We start from the raw sequence: 25,078 nt of genomic DNA, 5'->3' as shown, positions 1-25,078 counted from the left end.
GCTTAATGTGTTGTGAATGATATTTTTCAAATACTCTCTTGCTTCTTCAACTCAACCAGTTAATTATGTTTTTTCTGCTACCGTGAGAAAGTGGCTGTTAAAAGCACTCGTAACTTGCTGTCAGCCACAACATTGCCATTTATTGTATCATAATCGTCGTTCTTCGCAGCTGCAAAATACCTTGCTTGTAATACTGTAGTTGAAATAACTAGACCGATTATCTTAGATACATAGTTAGGAGATAATAATCAGCTATTTATTTGGAACAATGGATGTTTGTCAAGCTAAGCAAATGTTTCTTTGCTTTTTTATTTTAAAAGACAACAGACAAGTAAAGAAATCTCAAAGTTCGATTTCATAACATGTTTGGTATATAGTAATTTGTACATTTTTCCTGGAAGTGAATGAGTGTTAGCGTGGAACTTTTATCTGCTGTATTTTGTGCTGTCTGCTTACCGTCTACTTCGGCTGACTATAGAAATGTAAATTTAGAACATCTTAATCGTGTATGGTTCTGTCATCACAAAATCTGTTTATTTTTCTGCTTCTCAAGTTTCTTTAGCAGTAGCTAATATACCATGCAACGTACCGTGGGCCTATGAGAGCGGTTCTACAAGTACCCGTGTTTTAAGATCGTGTACCGCCATCTGTTATATGGTGGTAAAGCAAATTACATTGATTCATGGGATAGTACGGATTTGGCACACGTTGCGCTACGTGGTTCCCACCAAGATGGAACAATTGTAATATCGTTTAATCCTCAGCTTTTAATTTTTGCATGGCAAAAGACGTGCGAGATTAAAGCGAAAATGGATGATGTTTACGGTAGCAGTGGCCATAGGTGAATCGAAGGGAATGGCAATGTCGCGTGACAAGCTGGCGATCGGTACCGCGCGACTGCTGACGGTGGACAACAAACGGCTGCCGCTTTCAGTTTCGAAGCTGTGTTTCGAGCAGTTTTTGCGTCGAGCTGTCGCCGTCTCTATGAGGCTAGGATTTATCATTATACCTCGTAAATATAACAACCATCAAAACAATGCGTTGCTTCCGATCAATATGTTCCGAAGAAAGAGAAGAAGGCCCAGTCGGTCGAAAAAGTGACAGACGATTTTTTTGGGGATACGAAGGGCGTCATGCTCACATGTTTATTCGAAAAGGGAAAAAATGATCACTATAAAATACTACAGTGAGAAATTCGAGCAGTTCTATATTGAAGGATATGTGGCCTTGTTTGGTGATGAAGAAAGTGCTGTATCGCCACGACAAAGCGCCAACACATTCATGTAAAAGAGTTGCGTCACGAATTGCCAACTGTGCCCCGTCGACTGCGTCCTTCAACCCTCTTCCCTGCGCCTCCTCCACGAATTCTCACGACTTGGATCCCGGCGATTTTGTCTTGTCCTCATACATCAAAAAACGACTCAGGGGGATTTCTTCACACGAGTTCTAAATAGGTGAGACCTTGGGAAACGTATACATTTGTAACAGGAGCTAAGCTCAAAGACATTCTTAGAAAAAATGGTGTCTGTGTTCCTAACACGGGTTCTTATTGCACCGCTGTCGTAACTCGTGGCTCCGCAAGAGAGGTTCGAAGCCCCCTGTAACGCTCTGGGTCATGTTCCGCCTTCACTGGAGAGGAAGCCACGGTCGGAGGCTGACGCGGACCCACAGTCCCCCTGCGGGTCTCGCCAGGAGACTGTGAGGCTCGAAGTCAGCTGGCCTCCCAGAAGACCGGAGGCACGGCCGGAACTCGAAGCGAGACAGCAGCGCCACCAGCCCTGCTTTCACAACCATCAGTGCGAACTTTTGCCCTGCGAACACACGGAGTACGCCCATGATTATAGCATTCCCTAAAAATCAGAAACCTGCAATCGGAAAAAAATGCAAAACCAGTGAGAAGTAAGAGTACTACTGTTCTAAACGTCAAAGGACATGAAATCGAAGCATTAATTGGGAATAAGACTGGGTTTCAGCCTATCCTTCATGTTATTCAGTCTGTACACCGTGCAACCAGTGAGGGGGGAACGAAGGAGAAATTCTAGAAAAAGTTCAGAGTGGAGAATAACTGAAATTTTTAGGTTTGCCAACGGCGCAACTGACTCGGCAGATCAACCGAACGGAACTGACACTGTCTTGAAATACGTTTGTCAGATGAGCACAAACAAAAATAAAACAACAATAAAGCAATGCAATGGGATTTAGCCAGGTAAAACTCAAGGAATTAGACTGGGAAATAAGACATTAAAACTAATAGAGAAGTTTTACTGTCTGGAGGCAGAAATAAAGAGGATACAGTCAACATGCTGCCACTAGTACGAAAAAGACTTTCGTGAAACAGGAAAACATATATTAATATCTACACTAACGGTCATAAATTAAGGTTAATGCTAATACATGGTGAAACAACGCTCTGGTGGGCGGTTTGTGGGTTTAAATCATCTCGGGGTATGACCATGCGGTGCATTTGACCTGCGGTCGTCACACGGTGGCGCTGGCAGCGGTCCACATACGCAGAGGTGTGTTGGTGCATGTCAGAGTACGGTGCAGGGAGCAAGTGTGCAGACGTTTTCAGACGTGATGGTGGTGACTGTGTGCTGAAAATGGCTCAAAGAACACATATTGATGAAGTTATGAGGGGTAAAATACTAAGGCGACAGGAGGCTGGTCAAACACAGCAGGTCGTAGCACGGGCCCTCCGTGTGCCACAAAGTGTGATCTCAGGATTATGGCAACGATACCAGCAGACAGGAAACGTGTCCAGGCGCTACAGTACGGGACGTCCACAGTGTACAACACCACAAAAAGATCGATATCTCACCATCAGTGCCAGCAGACAGCCACGGAGTTCTGCAAGTAGCCTTTCTCGGGACCTTATCGCCGGGTTTTCATCTGGCGTGAACCAGGAACGAGATACCAACCCCTTAATTTCCTTGAAAACGGTCTGTATGGAGGTCGTGGTTTGATGGTGTGGGGTGGGATTACGATTGGTGCACATACACCCCTGCATGTCTTTGACAGAGGAACTGTAACAGGTCAGGTGTATCGGGACGTCATTTTGCACCTGTATGTCCGCCTTTACAGGCATGCAGTGCGTCCCACCTTCCTCCTGCTGGATGACGCAAGAATGGTGCAAGAATGGGAGACTATACCCCAGCAGCTGCTCGACCATCTGATCCAGAGTATGCCAACCCGTTGTGCGGCCTGTGTACGTGTGCATGGTGATCATATCCCATATTGATGACGGGATACACGCGCAGGGAACAGTGGGGTTTTGTAGCACATGTGTTTCTGGACGGTTTTCCCAACTTATCACCAATACCGTGGACTTACAGATCTGTGTCGTGTGTGTTCCCTTTGTGCCTATGCTATTGGCGCAGGTTTGTGTAGTGCCACGTTGTGTGGCACCACATTCTGCAGTTATCCTTAACTTATGAGCATGAGTGTAATACGCATTTTTAATGTGATGAAGTTTTTGGTACCAACCACACTACGCTACACAACAAGGACACAACATTAAAATTCAACAGACAAGTTGGTACACATTTACGTATGGAAACGAACTGACAAAGAATTCGTAACATCCTTAACAATCGAAGACTAAATTTAGCTCATCAAAGTAATAACTCAATACAGTAATGTTTAAAGAAGGAGGAAGACACTAACGTACATCAAAGATCTGGCATTTATCAACTCAATTGTAACAGCTGTGATGTTCTATACTTAGTACGTACCAACAGAAATTAGAAATAAGGTATAAAAAGCATGTGTGTGTGTATGGCACCAGCCATTCAATATTTGCAGAAAATCGTAGACAAAAAACCACCACTTTGCCACGATAGAAACAGACATGAAAATAATCGGATCAGTAATGGTAAAAGAAAAAATATTCTAACACTACAAGAAAACGCCGAAATTCAAAAGGCACTCACGAAAGAGAAGCATATGACCAAACAAACTTTTGCAAACAAACGTTATTTAAACCAATAAAACATACAGTATGTAAATAACAATCCCTCTGGTTACTACAAATGCAGTATTGCATAAACTAGGCAAAGTCTCCACTCACCATCACCCACCACAGTACCATAGTGAAGAAGATTTACGAGTTTAATAACTTTTAGACAGAAGTTAGGAAGATCATCTCCCCTTTTACACACACCACATACAGTCCCCTCCACCGGTTTCACCCAAAAAATCCTCTCACTCACATGATTTATGACTTATCACCTCGCCCCCTAGCCCTTACAAAAAAAAAAGTAATACCTAAATTCACGTGCATGCGCGCGCGCACACACACACACTCGCACACACACACACACACACACACCAGTCAAATAACATACAGTATTCACACACAGAGCAATAACAGACGCTTCCACGACCACAAAACCAGTCCAAAGGACGATCGCGCTCTGCAACCTCAAAACAAAGTATTTGACGCTAAAATACACTCCTGGAAATGGAAAAAAGAACACATTGACACCGGTGTGTCAGACCCACCATACTTGCTCCGGACACTGCGAGAGGGCTGGACAAGCAATGATCACACGCACGGCACAGCGGACACACCAGGAACCGCGGTGTTGGCCGTCGAATGGCGCTAGCTGCGCAGCATTTGTGCACCGCCGCCGTCAGTGTCAGCCAGTTTGCCGTGGCATACGGAGCTCCATCGCAGTCTTTAACACTGGTAGCATGCCGCGACAGCGTGGACGTGAACCGTATGTGCAGTTGACGGACTTTGAGCGAGGGCGTATAGTGGGCATGCGGGAGGCCGGGTGGACGTACCGCCGAATTGCTCAACACGTGGGGCGTGAGGTCTCCACAGTACATCGATGTTGTCGCCAGTGGTCGGCGGAAGGTGCACGTGCCCGTCGACCTGGGACCGGACCGCAGCGACGCACGGATGCACGCCAAGACCGTAGGATCCTACACAGTGCCGTAGGGGACCGCACCGCCACTTCCCAGCAAATTAGGGACACTGTTGCTCCTGGGGTATCGGCGAGGACCATTCGCAACCGTCTCCATGAAGCTGGGCTACGGTCCCGCACACCGTTGGGCCGTCTTCCGCTCACGCCCCAACATCGTGCAGCCCGCCTCCAGTGGTGTCGCGACAGGCGTGAATGGAGGGACGAATGGAGACGTGTCGTCTTCAGCGATGAGAGTCGCTTCTGCCTTGGTGCCAATGATGGTCGTATGCGTGTTTGGCGCCGTGCAGGTGAGCGCCACAATGAGGACTGCATACGACCGAGGCACACAGGGCCAACACCCGGCATCATGGTGTGGGGAGCGATCTCCTACACTGGCCGTACACCACTGGTGATCGTCGAGGGGACACTGAATAGTGCACGGTACATCCAAACCGTCATCGAACCCATCGTTCTACCATTCCTAGGCCGGCAAGGGAACTTGCTATTCCAACAGGACAATGCACGTCCGCATGTATCCCGTGCCACCCAACGTGCTCTAGAAGGTGTAAGTCAACTACCCTGGCCAGCAAGATCTCCGGATCTGTCCCCCATTGAGCATGTTTGGGACTGGATGAAGCGTCGTCTCACGCGGTCTGCACGTCCAGCACGAACGCTGGTCCAACTGAGGCGCCAGGTGGAAATGGCATGGCAAGCCGTTCCACAGGACTACATCCAGCATCTCTACGATCGTCTCCATGGGAGAATAGCAGCCTGCATTGCTGCGAAAGGTGGATATACACTGTACTAGTGCCGACATTGTGCATGCTCTGTTGCCTGTGTCTATGTGCCTGTGGTTCTGTCAGTGTGATCATGTGATGTATCTGACCCCAGGAATGTGTCAATAAAGTTTCCCCTTCCTGGGACAATGAATTCACGGTGTTCTTATTTCAATTTCCAGGAGTGTAGATCCACACAACACGAAAAGCCAGAATTTATTAATTTTTTGTGAAGTTCAGGGTACTAAAATCGAACACTTGTGTGTAGAAGAGCATCAAGAATGAAATATGAAGGAAAAAATCGTGACTAATAATAATAATGATTTAATAGTGTTTAATAGTAGTAATTTAAAACATGATAACTGTTTACGTTCTTAGTAAGCAGATTTGTAAGGAAAGCTACATTGTTGACATACCACAGAGGATACTTTGAAATAAATTGAAACGCGTGTGCTCCAAAGAAGACATTTGTTACAATCGCAAAAGACGATATATTACACGTAACTGGAGACTGCTTCCTCTTCATGTCCTTCGTCTCTTATAACTTCAGACTGTTTTCTGTACAAGTTACAAATAAGCTCTTGTTATCCGTATTTCATCGCTCACATCTTCATAATTCCAAAGAATATATTATGGTCAAAATTTCTGGACACATTATTCTCTTACAACATTTGGAAAGGAAACGTGACTAATAAGTTCCAATATAGATAACTTTACTGGTTTAGGAAGCGACGTTAACATTTGCATTTGTCTACTAGTAGCCTCCATGCAACTTATTTAGTGAGATCCAATGTAGGAGCAAGGGGAATTCTCTGTTTTCTGTAACGAAAACGCGGTCCCATGTGTGATTTTATTTACGATGAGTCATCACGACTTGGATGTAACTGCGCTGAAGACAGTTACAGAGTATCTGAAGTCGATCTGCATTAAACACGCTGCCCTTCCCCCAATCTTGGATCTCACTAATACGGTCGTGGAGCACGCAGTTCCTCATGGAAACAAACCTAAACTCATTTAGTGGTATTTACATAACTTATGTGAGTTGCTCAAAACAACTTTTTGCACTACGCTTATGCCTTGCATAATTGGTGTTTCTTCATCAAAAGCCTCTCTCTGCTTATTATTTAGATCATAGGAAATGCTGGCCGGTGTGGCCGAGCGGTTCTAGGCGCTACAGTGTGGAACCGCGCGACTGCCACGGTCGTAGGTTCGAATCCTACCTGGGGCATGGATGTGTGTGATGTCCTTAGGTTAGTTAGGTTTAAGTAGTTCTAAGTTCTAGGGGACTGATGACCTCAGATGTTGTCCCATAGTGCTCAGAGCCATTTGAACCATTTTTTTTTTTCATAGGAAATTGCCGTGAACCTTCTTAATGAATGTAAAAGTAAACCTGTGTTCTCAGTGTTTTTGAGCAAAGCGTGCTGTGCCTCCAATCCGACATGGCTTGTGTGGGCTGTTCACCCCGCCTACATGCCTCGAATGGTCATTTCAGGCTTAGGTCATGCGCGCGAAGTAACTTTACACCGAGAATGCATCTCAGCGTGGAAAATGGTCCACCAAACTGGCGTACATCACAGCGACATCATTCGGATACTGAATCTCTATTACGGGAGACAAATTAGTGAAGACCTGCCTTGCAATGGTCGCCCACGGTTCTACCAGCAACGGATGACCAGTCCTTACAAATTACGTATCTTAGGTACCCGAAGCACAATGCAAAAGAACTGCGTTCCCTCTCTTTGGAGCTAATTAAGAAGCCGGCCGGTGTGTCCAAGCGGTTCTAGGCGCTTCAGTCTTGAACCGCGCTGCTTCTGCGGTCGCAGGTTCGAATCCTGCTTCGGGCATGGGTGTTGTGATGTCCTTAGGTTCGTTAGGTTTAAGTAGTTCTAAGTCTAGGGAACTGATGACCTCAGATGTTACGTCCCATAGTGCTCAGAGCCATTCCAACCATTTTTGAAGGTAATTAAGAGGGCTGTGACGATCCAGATAGTACGCAACGGTCGCCACATGCCCAACTTGACCTCTACGCGTCCGTTACGTATATGCAGCACAAACTCCAAGTGCCCTGGTGCGAGAAAAAGGTGAACAAGAGGACACCTGGAATTGAAACTCAATCACGATGTAAAGTTGTGCTGGCCGATGAGTGCAGGGTTTTCTGACATTTGATCATCGTTGTACAATAGTACGGAGTCATTAAGGACCTATACTCGCCTCATGCATACAGTCACCCGATTACAACAGGGGCAGGAGCTTCTACGCTGTTGTCCAGCCCTACTACAATGAGCACTTCGGCGATGATGTCATATTCAAAGACGATAATGTTCGAACACACCGTACCCACCATGTGAACACTTTCTTCCAGGAGGCAAGAATGAACCGAGTGAATGGCCTACTGTGTATCTGCTAACGTGAACCAGATTGAGTATGCTTCGGACAAGTTGAGTCTTCGAAAGAACCCTGCTCGCACAATGGATGGCCTCAGGAGAGCCGCTGTGGAAAACTGGGGTAGACTTGGCAGCAATTTCTCGGTCGCCTTGTATTCAGTATGCCAGTGAGAATCAGAGCCTCTTATAATTCACGCGATGGGGCAACGCGATATGAATGTTATCCAGCTAGTTAGACTTCGATCTCACAAACGAAAAAGTTGTGCAGTTTCAAAAGAGCAGTCTTCATTATCGTTATTGTTTTGTTTTTATTTTACCATAAGGTTACTTTTAGGGTTTCGCACCTCAGTCGGTATAAACAGAACCCTTATAAGATCAACCTGACGTCTATCTGTCTGCCTGTTTGTCCGTTAGTTAAGGCACCTTTTTCTTAGGAACAGGTAGAGATACCAAGCTGAGATTTATTTCACATACTAAGGTCTCCGGTTCGTTGATGTTGTGAAAAATTTAAGTTTCTAAGTCATAGCAATAAAAAGAAATGGCTATTTATGTCACATATTTCGATACTCGCAAACTTACTAACTCCCGTTGATCAAGAATCACGAAATTCAACAAGAAGCAAGTTTTCACAGTACAAACAAAGAAAAAAAACGAAAATTATTAATTTGTAATTATATCACATAAAAATTTGCTATTTGTTTTGTATCCTTCAGTTAAATGGTTCAAATGGCTCTGAGCACTATGGGACTTAACATCTGAGGTCATCAGTCCCCTAGAACTTAGTACTACTTAAACCTAACTAACCTAAGGACATCAAACACATCCATGCCCGAGGACGGATTCGAACCTGCGACCGTAGCAGCAACGCGGTTCCGGACTGAAGCGCCTAGAACCGCTAGGCCACCGCGGCCGGCCCTTCAGTTAAGATCTCTTTTTTCTCAAGAATGGATGTTGATATCAAGTTGAAATTTTTGTCAGGTGCTGAGGTCTAAGGCCCCTTGGCAGTATCAAAAAATTAAGATCCTAAGTCAACACAATCAAAAGATCGCCTTGTAGAAAGCTTGGCACATATTTCGGCACTCGGCAACTCCCCCTTCAAAATCTGCGAGGTACTTACCTTTGACACAGAATCATGGAATTTGAAGAGAAGTAAGGTTTCACAGTATAAGTAAAGGAAAACTTCCGAAATTTGTTACTTTGTAATTACATTCAAAGACAAAAAAGGCACACGAACAGCCAAACAAAATAACAAATGACTACAATTACAAAAAATTTGGATGATTTATTGAAGAGAAAGAGTTTCACAGATTGAGAAAGTCAGTATCGCGTTGGTCGACCTCTGGTCCTTACGCCCTCTTCGGCTTGTTGGATGTCCTCCTGAGGGATATCCTACCAAAGTCTGTTCAACTGGCTCGTTAGATCGTCAAAATCCAAAGTTGCTTGAAGGCCCTACCTATAATGCTCCATCTTTCTCAATTTGGAAAACAACTGGCAACCTTGGTGGACAAGGTAGGGTTTGCCAAGCACGAAGACAAACAGTAGAAACCCTCGCGTGTGGGGGTTGGGGGCATTATCTTGCCCAAAGGTAAACCCAAGATGGCTACCATGAAGGGCAAAAAACGGAGCGTAGAATATCGTCGAAGTACCGCTGTGCAGTAAGCGTGCCGCGAATGCAACGAAAGTCTGCAGCTATGAAATGAAGTGGCATCCCAGACCATTACTCCTGGTTCTCGGGCCGCATGGCGGCCGACTGTCAGGTTGGTATCCCACTGCTATCTGGGGTGTTCCATGCACGTCTTCGACCTCAATACTCATTGACTAGAGTAGAATCGTCTTCAGTGATGAGTCCTCCTTCGAATTTAGCCTCGATGACCAGCGAAGCCGGGTCTGGATACAACCTGGACAGTGATGGCGTACCAACCTGACTGTCAAGCCCCACATGGCGCGACAACCAGAAGTGATGGTCTGGAATAGCATTTCACTTCGTAGCAGGACACCTTTGGTTGTCATCCGAGGAATCCTTGCAGCACAGCGGTACGTCGACGATATTCTACGCTCTGTTTTTTTGCCCTTCATGGAAGCCGTCTTGGGTTTAGTTTTGGGGAAGATAATGCCCCCAGCCCCCACACGCGAGAGTTTCTACTGTCGGTATTTGTGCTTGTAAAACCCTGCCTCGGCGAGCTAGGTTTCCGGATGTCCCCCAAATACGAACGCTTGTGCATTATGGGCAGGGCCCTCCAAACAGCTCGGGATTTTGAAGATGTAATGTGCCAACCGGACAGATCTGCCACGATATCCCTCAGGAGGACATCAAACAACTACATCAGTCAGTGCCAAGCCGAATAACTACTTGCAATCGGCCAGAGGCGGATGGCTTGTGAAGCTCTTTCTCTTGAACAAATTATCCAGTGAAACTTCCTGGCAGATTAAAACTGTGTGCCGGGCCGAGACTAGAACTCGACACAGTTTTAATCTGCCAGGAAGTTTCATATCAGCGCACACTCCGCTGCAGAGTGAAAATCTCATTCTGGAAATTATCCAGTGTTTCTGAAATTGGAATTACTTCTTTGACTGGACATATACATCACATCTACCAATTTCCGTCCCATTCAGATAATTCCTTTGTGGCGCCACCTCTTTTTTTCGCTAGGGTTTATATCAAACACGTTTCTCTTTTTTTTCATTTCTTGTCTGTATGTTAAAACCCCTCTCTCTATAGGTACCAAGCCGAGATTTATGTCACGTACTGAGGTCTACAGTCCCTTGGAGGTGTAGAAAATTTAAGCTTGTGAGTCAATGCTATCAAAAGAGCCTTAAAGACCACTTTTCCTCAGGAACGGGTAGAGGTATGAAATTTAAGTCAATTACTAAGGTCTGTAGTTCCTTGGCGATGTAAATAATTTAAGTTTCTATGTCAATTCAACCAAAAGAAATGTCACGAAATATATATGTATCAAAATTACTTACAGAGTCACTCATCAAAACCTGTAGATGATCTGAACTGGTGGTCTAGCGGTAAAGGGCGTGCTTTGTAACCGAACGTCGGAGAGTCGAATCACGGGCCGCGGATTTTTCAGCCTTCGGTTTAACTTAGCCTCTACTTCTCAACAATGTGAGGAGTCGCCAGAAAAAATACGTGGTTCAGATTCCACTTCAAACTATAGGTCCTCTTTCGCCGATTGGATAACTGGTATAGGTTAGAGACACGAAAGTCGCTGAAGTGTCGCCCAGCAGAAAGACATGCATCAGGCCATTGAACCACACGAAATATTATTATTATTTCTTTCCTTTCTCAGACGTTATGTCTGGTTAAAAATGGAAAGTGACGCGGACCTTGATCAAGCATTACCTCCGTTTAACTGTACGGTATATGTTACATTGCATTTAGGAACTTTCGGGTAATTGAACACGTATCAATAATCACAGATTTCTGTAGTTGTATATATACGTTTGGATGTAGCTGTATTGTGTTGATGTGCTGGTGGATATTGTGTGGTACGACTCCTGTAGTTGATAGTACAATTGGTATAATGTCAACGATATCCTGATGCCACATGTCCTTGACTTCCTCAGCCAGTTGGATGTATTTTTCAATTTTTTCTGCTGTTATCTTCTGTATATTTGTTGTATTGGGTATGGATATTTCGATTAGTTGTGTTAATTTCTTCTTTTTATTGGTGAGTATGATGCCAGGTTTGTTATGTGGTGTTGTTTTATCTGTTATAATGATTCTGCTCCAGAATAATTTGTATTCATCATTCTCCAGTACATTTTGTGGTGCATACCTGTATGTGGGAACGTGTTGTTTTATTAGTTTGTGTTGTATGGCAAGTTGTTGATGTATTGGTTTTGCTACGTTGTCATGTCTTCTGGTGTATTCTGTATTTGCTAGTATTGTACATCCGCTTGTGATGTGATCTACTGTTTCTATTTGGTGTTTGCAAAGTCTGCATTTATCTGTTGTGGTATTGGGATCTTTAATAATATGCTTACTGTAATATCTGGTGTTTATTGTTTGATCCTGTATTGTAATCATGAATCCTTCCATCTCACTGTATATATTGCCTTTCCTTAGCCATGTTTTGGATGCGTCTTGATCGATGTGTGGCTGTGTTAGGTGATACGGGTGCTTGCCATGTAGTGTTTTCTTTTTCCAATTTACTTTCTTGCCGGCCGAAGTGGCCGTGCGGTTAAAGGCGCTGCAGTCTGGAACCGGAAGACCGCTACGGTCGCAGGTTCGAATCCTGCCTCGGGCATGGATGTTTGTGATGTCCTTAGGTGAGTTAGGTTTAACTAGTTCTAAGTTCTAGGGGACTAATGACCTCAGCAGTTGAGTCCCATAGTGCTCAGAGCCATTTTTTTTTTACTTTCTTCGTATCTGTTGATGTTATGTGATCTAGAGGGTTGTAGAAGTGGTTATGAAATTGCAGTGGTGTAGCCGATGCATTTATATGAGTGATTGCTTTGTGTATTTTGCTAGTTTCTGCACGATCTATAAATAATTTTCTTAAATTTTCTACCTGTCCGTAATGTAGGTTTTTTATATCGATAAATCCCCTTCCTCCTTCCTTTCTGCTTAATGTGAATCTTTCTGTTGCTAAATGTATGTCATGTATTCTATATTTGTGGCATTGTGATCGTGTAAGTGTATTGAGTGCTTCTAGGTCTGTGTTACTCCATTTCACTACTCCAAATGAGTAGGTCAATAATGGTATAGCGTAAGTATTTATAGCTTTTGTCTTGTTTCTTGCTGTCAATTCTGTTTTCAGTATTTTTGTTAGTCTTTGTCTATATTTTTCTTTTAGTTCTTCTTTAATATTTGTATTATCTATTCCTATTTTTTGTCTGTATCCTGGATATTTACAGGCATCTGTTTTTTCCATCGCTTCTATGCAGTCGCTGTGGTTATCCAATATGTAATCTTCTTGTTTAGTGTGTTTTCCCTTGACTATGCTATTTTTCTTACATTTGGTGCTCCAAAAGCCATATTTATTATTATTATTAGTATTATTATTATTATTATCATCATCTATATACACTCACCCAGACAGGCCCGCGGCCCCTCACCAAACGGCCAGTAGGGGACGTCGACGTTGTCGCCCTTGCAGTTGGCGAAGCGCTGCGGGTCGAAGCGCAGCGGGTCCGGGTAGAAGCGGGGGTCCCTCTGGAGAGACAGCACTGGCAGGTACACCATGGTGCCCTTCTGCAGCACCAGGTCGCTTCCCGGCACCTGGTACGTCTTGGTACACTGCCGCATCATGTACATCTGCATCGGGTACAGCCGCAGCGTCTCTGGAAACATTTCGCAATCTCACCGGCAAGAAATTGACGCTGTCGGCGCCATCAACATACATAATTTCTTCTTGACTTTCTCAGCAAAACATGTTTCCACAGATCTGTGACACCATCAGTAGTTTCTTTGCCTTTATTTCATAAGGATACAAGAAAACAGTTTCCCTCAGAAAACATCACACCATCACTGCGTGATACCGCGATGTCTTGATAGTGGCCTGAATTCGGCAGGGTAAAGAGTCCGTAACTTTCGCTCAAACTCGGTAACAAACGAGAATTGCGTAAAAATGGGACGCTTTCAACTGGAAAAGAGAAATTGTCGGTTGGGTATGTAACTTTCTCGCGCTGGCACCACTAGCTAGACTGCGTAATAAATCTTGTTAGTAATATTCATTCTCCCTCGCGAGTAAGACTGAATAGCACATACTAATATTCTGAGCTGCTGCTGCTATTATGTGTAGTCTGGCAAATGGACTGTCCAGTCACTTTAACGCTTTCAGACCCAATGGATACAATTATGTACATTAAATTTTACTGTGTCTTAGCTGCGACAGGAATAATTTTCCTCCAATGGAAAACTGATTTATATATTTGTGAATGTTCAATTTTTTCATCATGCACAAGTGTTGCCAACTGTTGAGCATCACTATATAAATACCAAATGTCAATGTAGTAGAGCTTGTGACCTCCAGGAAAAACGGAAGTGGTTGCTTAATTATATTCCGCTGAATAACTGAATATTGTTATTTTGCATGGTAATTAGTGAATGACCAGTTCGTTTATTACAACAGCGAATATTTGAAAATTAGTTATTTTAGTCCATAAGGAGAAGCCAAGTGTAGAAACTATATTCTGAAAACGGGTACATATTTGTGTACAAATTTTGCATCTAAAACGATCAAAAAAATCAACTAAAAATTTTCTTTCACCCAAAAGAAGTTCAGATCTAAAGGGTTAATGTGACCACCGCCTATGATCAACATCATCGCGCAACATCCATTCACAGACAGCAGGTGGCAGCACTGGCCGTGGAGATCATATGGAAGCGCGTTGGGGGGAGGCAGGAAACTGCAGTCGTTGTCGTTACACGGTAGCGGAGCGATTTATCTAACGTTCAAAAATGGCACGATCATTGGGTATCGGTCCACGGGTGGAAGCATTTCCGAAAAGGTGCCTTCTGTAAAATGTTTGCGTGTCGGCCATGTTATAGTATACTGTGCGGCAAAATGGGGCTCTCCAAAATTTGTTGGGTTTAGATTAGATTAGATTAGATGAATACTTGTTCCATAGATCATGAATACGACACTTCGTAGTGATGTGGAACGTGTCAGGTTAATAAAAGATGTCTGTACAAGATATTACACTACACAAAATATTGCATGACACTAATGTTTAAGTTGCTTTTTTTCCTTAATTTATATCTAAAAATTCAGCCAATGAGTAGGAGGAGTTGTCCTCTAGAAATACTTTTAATTTATTTTTAAATGTTAGTTGGCTATCTGTCCGGCTTTTGATGCTGTTTGGTAGGTGACCAAAGACTTTTGTGGCAGCATAATTTACCCCTTTCTGTGCCAAAGTCAGATTTAACCCTGCATAGTGAAGATCATCCTTTCTCCTGGTGTTATAGCTATGCACACTGCTATTACTTTTGAAATGGGTTGGATTATTAACAACAAATTTGGGTTGTTTTGGGGCAGGAGACCATACAGCGAGGTCATCAGTCTCATCGGATTAGGGAGGGAAGTCGTCCGTGCCCTTTTCAAAGGAACAATCCCGGCATTTGCCTGAAGAGATTTAGGAAAATTACGGCCTAATTTAGCTTCACTGATCAGGATAGTAAAAACATGCGTATATTAAGGGAATTTTCATTGACAAAGCAGGCTTATCACATTCACACAGTTCAATACTGTTCTGTCCTGATTAAATTAAGCTTAACTTAAATTCCATAAGGCAGTGAAGCAATTTCGAAGTCTCGGTGCGACGAAAATTGTCAGTCGATCTCCTGGAAACATTTGTAATAATTATTATCTTTCGGTGATCACATGGAGAAGACCGGAGATCTGCTGGTAAGACCGTGTTAGCCTATTTATTAGAAGTAACTGGATATCTTGAGCATTCAAAACGGCAGGTTCGTCCAGTGTAAATCAGACGTTCCCCACTGATCCCGTGCAACATAACGTAGTAAGCAGACACTGTCAATAATAATAATCCGTTAAATAATACGCGAACACACTTACTTTAGTTTAGTTCATGTATTAAATTCCTTCTCATACAGAATCTCATCAAGATGGCGACTCGCTCAACAATACGTACATATAGATCCTTCTTTTACGACTAATCGGCAAGAAGTTCCTATTCTTTTCATAAGAGAAAACGTAGATAGCAGAGAAGCTATTCCATGGAGTAAATGGACACTCCAAGGAATAATTGGGCTTGAAACTACTTTGCATTGATAATCGGTAAGATAAGAAGAGATATTTCGAGATATGTAGTGAGTTATATAATTTCTAAAATTTCTGAAAATATCGTGGAGAGACCGCTGCAAGAGACATTACAATGGCCGGACACAGGACTGAACAGTCGTCCTCCCTAATCCGAGTTTAGTGCGCTAACCACAGCACCACCTTGCCGGATTCAAGATTTGTACCGAGGTAACTGCGGTGCGCAACGGGCCGTAGGTGAAAGGGGTGAACGACGGCCGCGGAGATGTGCAACTGTTGAGCAACTGACCTCTCGGGTGAGCCAATGGGCTACCAACAATGTCTTCTCAACGGTAGCTGAGTGACGTTGCTGCATATGGCCTCCGCAGCAGATGCCTGCATTCACAAGTGTCGACTCCTACTCATCGGCGACGAAGGCTGGAATTTGCACACCAATACCAAAACTGGAGGTCCACTGAGTGTTGACGGGTGGCCTTTTTAGGTGAATCACGTTTTGTGCTCCTTTGGCCAGACGGCAGCGTGTGCTGCCCTGCAACGACCGTCAGAAGGATCCAGTTCAGAGGAAGAGCGTTGTGGCCTGAGGATTGTTTTCGTGACATTTCTTGGGTGATCTCGTCATTCTGGAGGGCACAACGGATCAACACAAGTACGCATCTCTCCTTGGGGACCATGTCTACCCCTACATGCATTTTGTTTTTCCTCGGCACGATAGCATCTAGCAAAGGAACAGTGCACTGTGTCACACAGCTCGCAGTTTACTTGTGTTGTTCGAAAAGCACCAGGATGGGTCTATCGTATCCGACTGGCCATCGGACTCCCCGGATTGGAATCCAGTCGAGAATTTGTGGGACTACCTCTATCGGGCTTTTCGTGCGATGGATCCTCAACCGGGAAACGTATCGCAGCGGGCCTTGGGACTGGAGTCGGCATGGCTCCACATTCTTGTCAGTATCTTCCAGAATCTCAATGACTCTCTTCCTGCACTTCTTGCAGCGACCCACACTGCGAAAGGTGGTTATTCTAGCTTTTCAGAGGTGGTCATAATAATGAAACTGGTGTATTATTGTAATGAGCCGTTCAGATTAGTAGTAGCGTGATGCCGGTAGCAGTTTCGAATGTTTAATAAACAGCATCATGCGGTAGTACCGCAAATTGTAAGTGAATATTTCGGAAGTTGTAAGAATTTGTGGTGGTGGTGGTGGTAAGTTCCTATGGGACCAAAATGCTGAGTTCATCGGTCCTTAGGCTTACACACTACTTAATCTAACTTAAACTAGCTTGTGCTCACGACAACACAAACACCCATGCCCGAGGGAGGACTCGAACCTCCGACGGGGGCAGCCACGGGCGAGCCGTGGCAAGGCGGCCTAGACCGCGCAGAAGCAAAGAGTACATGGAACTGGCATTACGTCATAGGTAGCATTACTGTATGCTGAACGAAGGCACTTCTCTATTCCAGTTTTCTCAAGAGTTTAAAGGCTATTTTATATGCGAATTGGGTTTTTCAAGTTTCAGAAATATGAACAAAAACGATAAAGTGACTTAAACAGTAGGGGAGGAACGATTTAAGAAGAAATTGTTGGTCCTTTTGGAGAAAGCACAACATAACGGAAGGATGTAAATCAATCTATGTAAGGAATAGGTTTGTATTGTAGCAAACACATTTTCCAGCGTAAAGATATACATAAATGCACATGGGAAGAACCTGCGAGGATCGCAAATCGATTACAGACTTTATGTTAGTGGGGGAAAAAAGGATGACAGTACTGGCAGACGTAAGAGTATATAGACAGCCAGAGAGCGCCAGTAATCGTCATACGGTAGCGGACAAAATATGCCACAGAAATGTAAGACCAACTATCACGAAACTGAAGGATGAACTTACAGAATATAAAAAGGGATGTTTAAGATAGACCTTCTTAGGCAATATATCATCAAAATGCTATACTAAGCTAGGCTCCACAGTAAATGTAACATTGAAATGTATAAGATCTGGCAACTGTGTACTGACTACTGGAAGAAAGTATTCTGGAAGCAGCAAGATACGACCTCGGAGAGGATGGAAGAAGAAATATGTAAAATAGTTTGCCAATGACGTAGAAGACATGAATGAAGAACAGAAAAAAAGCATGTGTTAAGCGGTTAAGTGAGAAGACGTCAGAATCAAGAGACTTATATGTCAAGAGCAGATAACAGGTTAAAATGAGGATCAGGATTTAGAGGGATGAACATCGGAACAGCATGTGCGGGAATAACAGTAAACTATATAACAAGTCTACTGAAGCATGGAAGCATGACAAGGAGTGTTAGAACATTATATAAAATTTCCTGCTCAAGAATAGATAGAACATCATTCAACGTCATTGCAGGAAAATAGTTTGGACTACAAGAGAGAAGAAGTGAAGGTCTTAGAAGAAAATAATATAGAAATAGAGGGGTAGGATGTGAAAGCAGCATTGTCTAAAACAAAAGTAAATAAAGGCCCAGGACCAGGAAATATACGAATGGAATTTCTAAAGTATGGAGGAAATGTAAAAATAAGACATCTGCAGAAACTTTTTGGGAAAATTGAGGTGGGAGCAGATGCACTTAGGGAGTGGAATTCATCATATATCTCCTGGATATATAAAAAAGGTGGCAAGAGGGTACGTAAAAATTATAGAGGAATAGGTGACCCAGCAGCAGCTAGGCTTTTCTCCAGTATTTTGAGTAAGGAAATAGAAAAGGCTGCGTCGGCTTTAAGTGAACAGCAAAATGCTTTAACGAAAGGACGATCGTGTCTTGATGACATTCACTGTGTCAGACAGTTATTGGAAAAACACAGAAATAAAAATAAAAGCGTACGACTGTGACCCTAGGGTAAAATTACGGGAAACAGTGAGACGTATTAACGTGAGAGAAAAATGGATTAACCTGGTTAAAAAGGTATACAGGAACACAAAAGGTGTGATTAAAAAGGGGAAACAAATTTAGCCGAATTATTGTCGTTGACAAAGGTCTAAAACAAGGTTGTGGAATATCACCTATTTTGCTTGATATTTATTTGGAACAGGCACTGAATGCTTGGAGTAGGAAATGCTCAGGCATGGAAATAATGACTGGTGATGATACTCTTCACTCTCTTTCATTTGCGAACGGCCAGGTAATATTCTCTCAAATTGAAGGGGATATTGAATACAATCTGGAAAGCTTAAAGAGTAGTATAGCAAATGGTGTTTGGTAATAAATATCGACAGGATTTGGTAGAAACTGATACAGAGGAAGAACAAAGAACATACAGTATTCAGGAGGACACTAAGAAATATTTCATAGTGTGATAGAGAACATAATTCTATATGAATCTGAGATGAGGTCTCAAACAAGGGAAGTTAGGGAGAAAATTACAACAGCGGAACTGGACTGTCTGCAGTTGACAAGGCAAGATAGGATACGAAATGAGCAGGCACGAAGACGAAAGGAGACAACGTGTTCCATAGCAAACACTTGGAGAATAGAGTGATTCAGTGGTATGGTCAAATAGTACAAGCCTTAAATAATAGACTCTCTTAGTGAAACTCAAGTCTTATGGAACTGATGACTTTACTCACAGCTGGTTTGAATCACACTTAAAAAAAAAAGAAAAACAGAATGCAAAGTTTGTGCTGAATAATTTAGACAATGTCGGGAAGCTAGTAAATATTTCTGACTGAGACTAAAAAAAAAATCGCAAAGGGCGTCCCACGGGGTTTAATTTTGGATCCACTCCTATTCCTTGTATATGTGAATGACCTTCCACTTAACATTCAACAAGCAAAATTAGTACTTCTTGCAGACGATACAAGTGTTACAATAGATCGCTTTAAAGAGGAAGCAACAGAAGAGTTGGTAATATTTTACAAAGATTCTCTAAAAATGGACTCTCCCTAATTTTTTTAAAAAAAGACGCATTACATTCAGTTCCATACAACAAATAGAGTCATATCAACAATTGATCATCACATGATCAGGAGTCAGAAAATCGGGCAGAATGCTCAAATTATATCTTTTTTCGTACTGATGAAAACATGAACTGGATGAAGCATATGATGAGATTCTCAAGTAATTTGTTTCAGCTACTTTTGCTCTTCACGTAATTGCTAATCTTGGAAACAAACGAATCAACTTCCTGACATATTCTGCAATTTCCATTCAATAATGTCACGCGGAATAATTTTCGGCGATAACTCGTCACTTAGAAAGAAAGTATTGATTGTACAAAAGCGAGTAGTAACAATAATATGCGGTGTTCACCCACGAATTTCATGTAGATACATAGGCATTTTATTGCGTCGTCACACTACATACTCGTATATTAGCTAACGACATTCTTCGTAAATAATCCATCGATAAGTTGAGAAGAACAACTCTGTACATACCTACCACACTAGGGGGAAAATGACCTATATTACCTACGGTTAAAGCCCAACTGTTAAAGCTGTCAGTGGCTAAGATAGGAGTTCAATAAAAATATTTGATCATTGGCCCATTAACGTAAAAGCTGAGAGGTAGCGAAGTCAGTTTTAAATCTAATTTAAAATCTTTTCTCCTGGATAACTCATTCTGTTCCATTGTTGAATTTTTATTTACAAACTGGTAGCCAGGAAAAAATTTCAGATGTAGCTGCATGAGTAGGTCTAAAAATAATAGTGTGTTCATATATATTAACATTAATCATGTACAAACATCTTGTAAACTGACTCATTCCACGTCATTTCGATAAAAGAATCATTCAAATGATCTATGGAACACGTAACTAGCTAATTAACTAGGTCGCCAAGGAAGATTCTAAACTGGGAGCCAGCCAGAAGGAGAATGGGTGAAAAGCGAACGCTAAGATACGGAAAATACACGCAGGAAGAAATGGAAGACAGAAATATATCGCCGGATGATTGGAACAAATAAGGCATGTCGAGTCTGAAAACAACTAACTCCTAGGGGGAAACGGCGAAGAAGAAAAGAAGAGTCCAAACGGGTTAGGGAATACAAGTCGGACTTAACTAGTAACGAGTGAATACGTCGGAGAGAACATGTAACTCCGTCAAAAGGAATATTAATAAATCTTACACATACATTTACACATGTACTCTGTAAGCCAACATACGGTGCATGGCGAAGGGTACCTTGTACCAATACAAATCATTTCCTTTCGCACTCTACCCACAAATGCGGCCAAGGAAAAAAATGAAGTGATCGTATGGCAATGTTGGCCCATTCGGGTTCGGCTGCCAAGTGCAAGTCTTATTTCATTCGGCGCCACATTAGCCGATGATGAAGATGAAATGATGATGAGGACAACACAACACCCAGTCCACGAGTGGGCTTAGTGCATGGAGGCAAGCACGTTACCACCCACCTAAGCTGGTGGACGCGACCAAGGAAAAACGACTACATTGAGGTGACAAAAGTCATGGAATTGTGATAGACACTATGTGTCAATGGCAGCGGTACCCCGTACACAAGGTATGAAAGGGCAGTGCACTGGGTGTGCACTCTACTCAGGTAATTCATGTGGAAAGGTTTCCGAGGTGATTATGGACGCACAACTTCGAAGGCGGAATGGTAGTTGCAGCTTGACGCATGGGACAATCCATTTCGGAAATCGTTAGGGAATTCGATATTCCGACATCCACAGTGTCAAGATCGTGACGAATATAAAAAATTTCGGACATTACCTCTCACCGCGGCCATCGTAGTGGCCAAGGGCCTTCACTGAACGACCGAGAGCAGTGGCGTTTGCATGGAGTGTCAGTGCTAACAGACATGCAACACTGCGTGAAATAAGAGCAGAAACCAATGTGGGACGGACGACGAATGCACCCGTTAGGATAGTCCGGCTTAATTTGGTGCGGACTACGGCATCTAACAACCGACGGGAGTGCCTTTGCTAACAGCACGACATCGCCTGCTGCTGCTTCGTTACCACATCGGTTGGATCCTAGACGACTGGAAAGTCGTGGCCTGGTCAGATGAGTTCCGATATCAGTTGATGGTATGGTTCGAGCATGGCGCAGGCCCCGCGAAACCATGGATCCAAATTGTCAACAAGGCACTGTACAAGCTGGTGGTGCCGGCCGAAGTGGCCGTGCGGTTAAAGGCGCTGCAGTCTGGAACCGCAAGACCGCTACGGTCGCAGGTTCGAATCCTGCCTCGGGCATCGATGTTTGTGATGTCCTTAGGTTAGTTAGGTTTAACTAGTTCTAAGTTCTAGGGGACTAATGACCTCAGCAGTTGAGTCCCATAGTGCTCAGAGCCATTTGAACCAAGCTGGTGGTGGCTCCATGATAGTGTGAGCTGTGTTTGCATGGAGTAGACTGGATGCACTGGGCCAACTGAGCCGTTCACAGCCTGAAAATGGTTATGTTCGGCTACTTGGAGACCATTTGTGGTCGCTCAGATGGAATTTCCGTGGATGACAACGCGCCATGACACCGTGCCGCAATTGTTCACGATTTGTTCGAAGAACATTCCGGACATTCGAGCGAGTGATTTGGCTACCCAGGTTCCCTGACATGAATACCGTCCAACATTTAAGGGATGTAGTCTAGAGGTCAGTTGGTGCACAAAATCCTGCACAAGCAACATTTTCGCAGTTATGGATGGCTACAGAGGCAGTTGTCTCAATGTTTCTGCAGGGGACTTCCAACGACTTGTTGAGTCCATGTCACGTCGAGCTGCTACACTATGCCAGGCCAAAGGGGGTCCGACACGACGTTATGAGCTATCCCATGACCTCCGTCACCTCAGAGTGCATTGTTTCACAGGAGCCCTAATTTATTCTGTCTTTACCTTGTATGTTGGTGGCAGTAGCACCGTTCGGCAGTCTTTTGCCAATGTTCATTCTCTAAACTTTCTCAATAGTATTTCGCGGAAAGAACGTCTTCTTGAGTTCACGCGAATTTCTGTAACTCTCGCGTCTTGATATAACACACCCGTAACAAACATTGCAGTACACCTTCGAATGCTTCAAGCCTTCCTTTAACCTTGCTTGATTGGAGTCCCAAACGCTCGATCAATGCTCAAGAATTGGTCGCACAAGTGTTCTGTGCGCAGTCTTCTTTATAGATGATCTGCACTTTCTTAGAACCCTCCCACTAAACTGAAGAGAACAATTGGCCTTCCCTAAGAGCAACCTTACGTTCTCGTTCCACTTCACGGCTCTGTGCAACGTTACGTTACGTTAATCGACGTGACTGTGTCAAGCAAAACACCGTTAATACTGTATTCTAACATTATAGAATTGTTTTTCCTACTCGACACATTAACATACGTTTTCCCACATTTAGACCAAACTTCCGTCCACAACACAAAATGGAAATTTTATCCAAGTTATCCAACGTGCTCCTAGGCTAAACGGCGACACATAGCCGTACACAACAGCTTCATCTGTAAATAGATACAGATTGCTGCTTTACCTGCCCGTCAGGTCGTCTTTTATATGGAGAACAAGAGCACTCTTATCATACTTCCCTGAGGCACTCGTGACCATACCTTTGTTTCCAAAGAACAAGCATTCGGGAGGACGACGGTTCAATCCCACGTCCGGCCATCCTGATTTAGGTTTTCCGTGATTTCCCTAAATAGCTCCAGGCAAATGCCGGAATGGTTCCTTTGAAAGGGCACGGCCGGCTTCCGATGAGACCGATGACCTCGCAGTTTGGTCTCTTCCCACAAACAACCCAACCCCCAAAGAACACACGCCGCGCTGGACAACGAACTGGGTTCTCTTACTTTACCTCATATATCGTATAACTGACAATATATTCCGTATGCTCTGACCTTTGTTTACAGTCTGCAGTGAGGCACTGTGCCAAACGGTATCCAGAAATTAAGAAATATGGACTGTTAATGTTGCCCTTCATTCAAAGTTCGAACAATATCGTAAATAAATTCAGTTTATTTTAGGTACATTTATTATTTTCAAGCGCCTCATTAACAAATAAGACCTTTTGCACCAGCACATTTATGTAGATCGAGGTTGGTAGAGAACAGCCACTGACCTGCAATCAGCATGTCCAAGTAGGTCATCTCCTGAATCGCCTCGTAGGTCACCTCTCCCCCATGGCGGGCGAGTACCGCGTCCACCTCCTTGCGGGCAAGCGTCTGCATCGCTGGATTGAGGGACAGCTCGTGCAGACAGAAACTCATGGCCGACGAAGTCATCTCGAAGCCCATCGTGAACGCCATCATCATCTGCGACACCACCAGGTTGTCTGTCACCTCTGCAACAACAACATAACCTCTAGTAACCTCTTGCATCATACATGAGACGTCTGTTGAAATTACATTCATATGTTGTATTTCGTACAAACGTCGACTGTATCTTATTTGTAACACCTTACATAAAGATCATGTTAGCTATTTATCATTCTCATAATAACTGCTAGTTGTGAGAAGCAACCAGGAAAAAAGTCATCTCCTTGCACTCTAGTAAGACTTCAAAAACGAAATATATTTTATTTGTTCAAAAATCAGTGCTTCAATCCGGTTAACAATTCCCTTATACCAGTCCTACTGGATAAAATAATCTGCAAGTAATATTTAATTCCTTAAAGTCGTGTGTTCTTAGGTGTACGACGATGTACAGAAAAGTAATTCCTCCGAATTTTTTACGTGAAAACTCTTAAAGCTTTTTAAATAAAACAAACGTTATGAACGTTCTAAATCTTTATTCTTCATGTCTACATATTTATTTCTCAAACTAGCTTAGCGCCCGCTGCTTCGTTCGCGTAGACTGCATGGGCTGCAGAGATTTTTTTATTATTATGTAATCGAATTTTTATGTTGTTCACAAACTGCAACGCCTTCTAACCTCTTCATTCCATGTACGCATGGTCTTTTCCGAATGTCTGACCAAAAAGCGGTTTTGATAACTGGAGTCTAAAGTTTTTGTTAATCATGCCTTTTGCGTTCTTGAGTAGGTATTTCTATAGCAGCTTTCATCCCCTAAAAATATTTCTTTATCTCTAACCGAGGAGTAAAATTCTAATTTACATAAATTTAGCTTTTAAATTTCCAGAAAAACTGAAACACATATTTGTAATTTCTAACCAATTGTCAGAGATGTAGCCTCAAAAATTCTTTAGAAGTTCTTTGGTAATTATTTATTTTCAAAACAACTTCCACCCACTATTTTACCACCATTGTGGTTGAATTTCCAGAAAATGCTGAAACACGTATTTTTTGTAGTGCTTTGGTAATTATTTAGTTTCAAAACAACTTCCACCCACTATTTTACCACCGACAAAAATGCTGACACGTAT

General features: G+C 43.2%; 1 protein-coding gene across 1 annotated transcript in view; it reads right to left on the bottom strand.

Moving 5' to 3' along the window:
• Positions 1 to 280: 280 nt before the first annotated feature.
• Positions 281 to 25,078, bottom strand: part of LOC124605485 (probable cytochrome P450 6a14) — a 109,650-nt gene continuing 84,852 nt past the window's right edge. The window contains exons 4-6 of the mRNA XM_047137209.1: positions 23,816 to 24,037; positions 13,111 to 13,359; positions 281 to 1,811 (exon numbers count right to left, since the gene is read on the bottom strand). Coding sequence (XP_046993165.1) covers positions 1,627 to 1,811; positions 13,111 to 13,359; positions 23,816 to 24,037 — 656 coding nt within the window. The 3' untranslated portion in view covers positions 281 to 1,626. The remainder of the gene's footprint in view (positions 1,812 to 13,110; positions 13,360 to 23,815; positions 24,038 to 25,078) is intronic.

This window comes from Schistocerca americana, chromosome 3, assembly GCF_021461395.2.
Source record: "Schistocerca americana isolate TAMUIC-IGC-003095 chromosome 3, iqSchAmer2.1, whole genome shotgun sequence".
NCBI lineage: Eukaryota > Metazoa > Arthropoda > Insecta > Orthoptera > Acrididae > Schistocerca > Schistocerca americana.
Note: the sequence above shows the minus strand (reverse complement) of the source record. Positions and strands in the feature narration are given on the sequence as shown.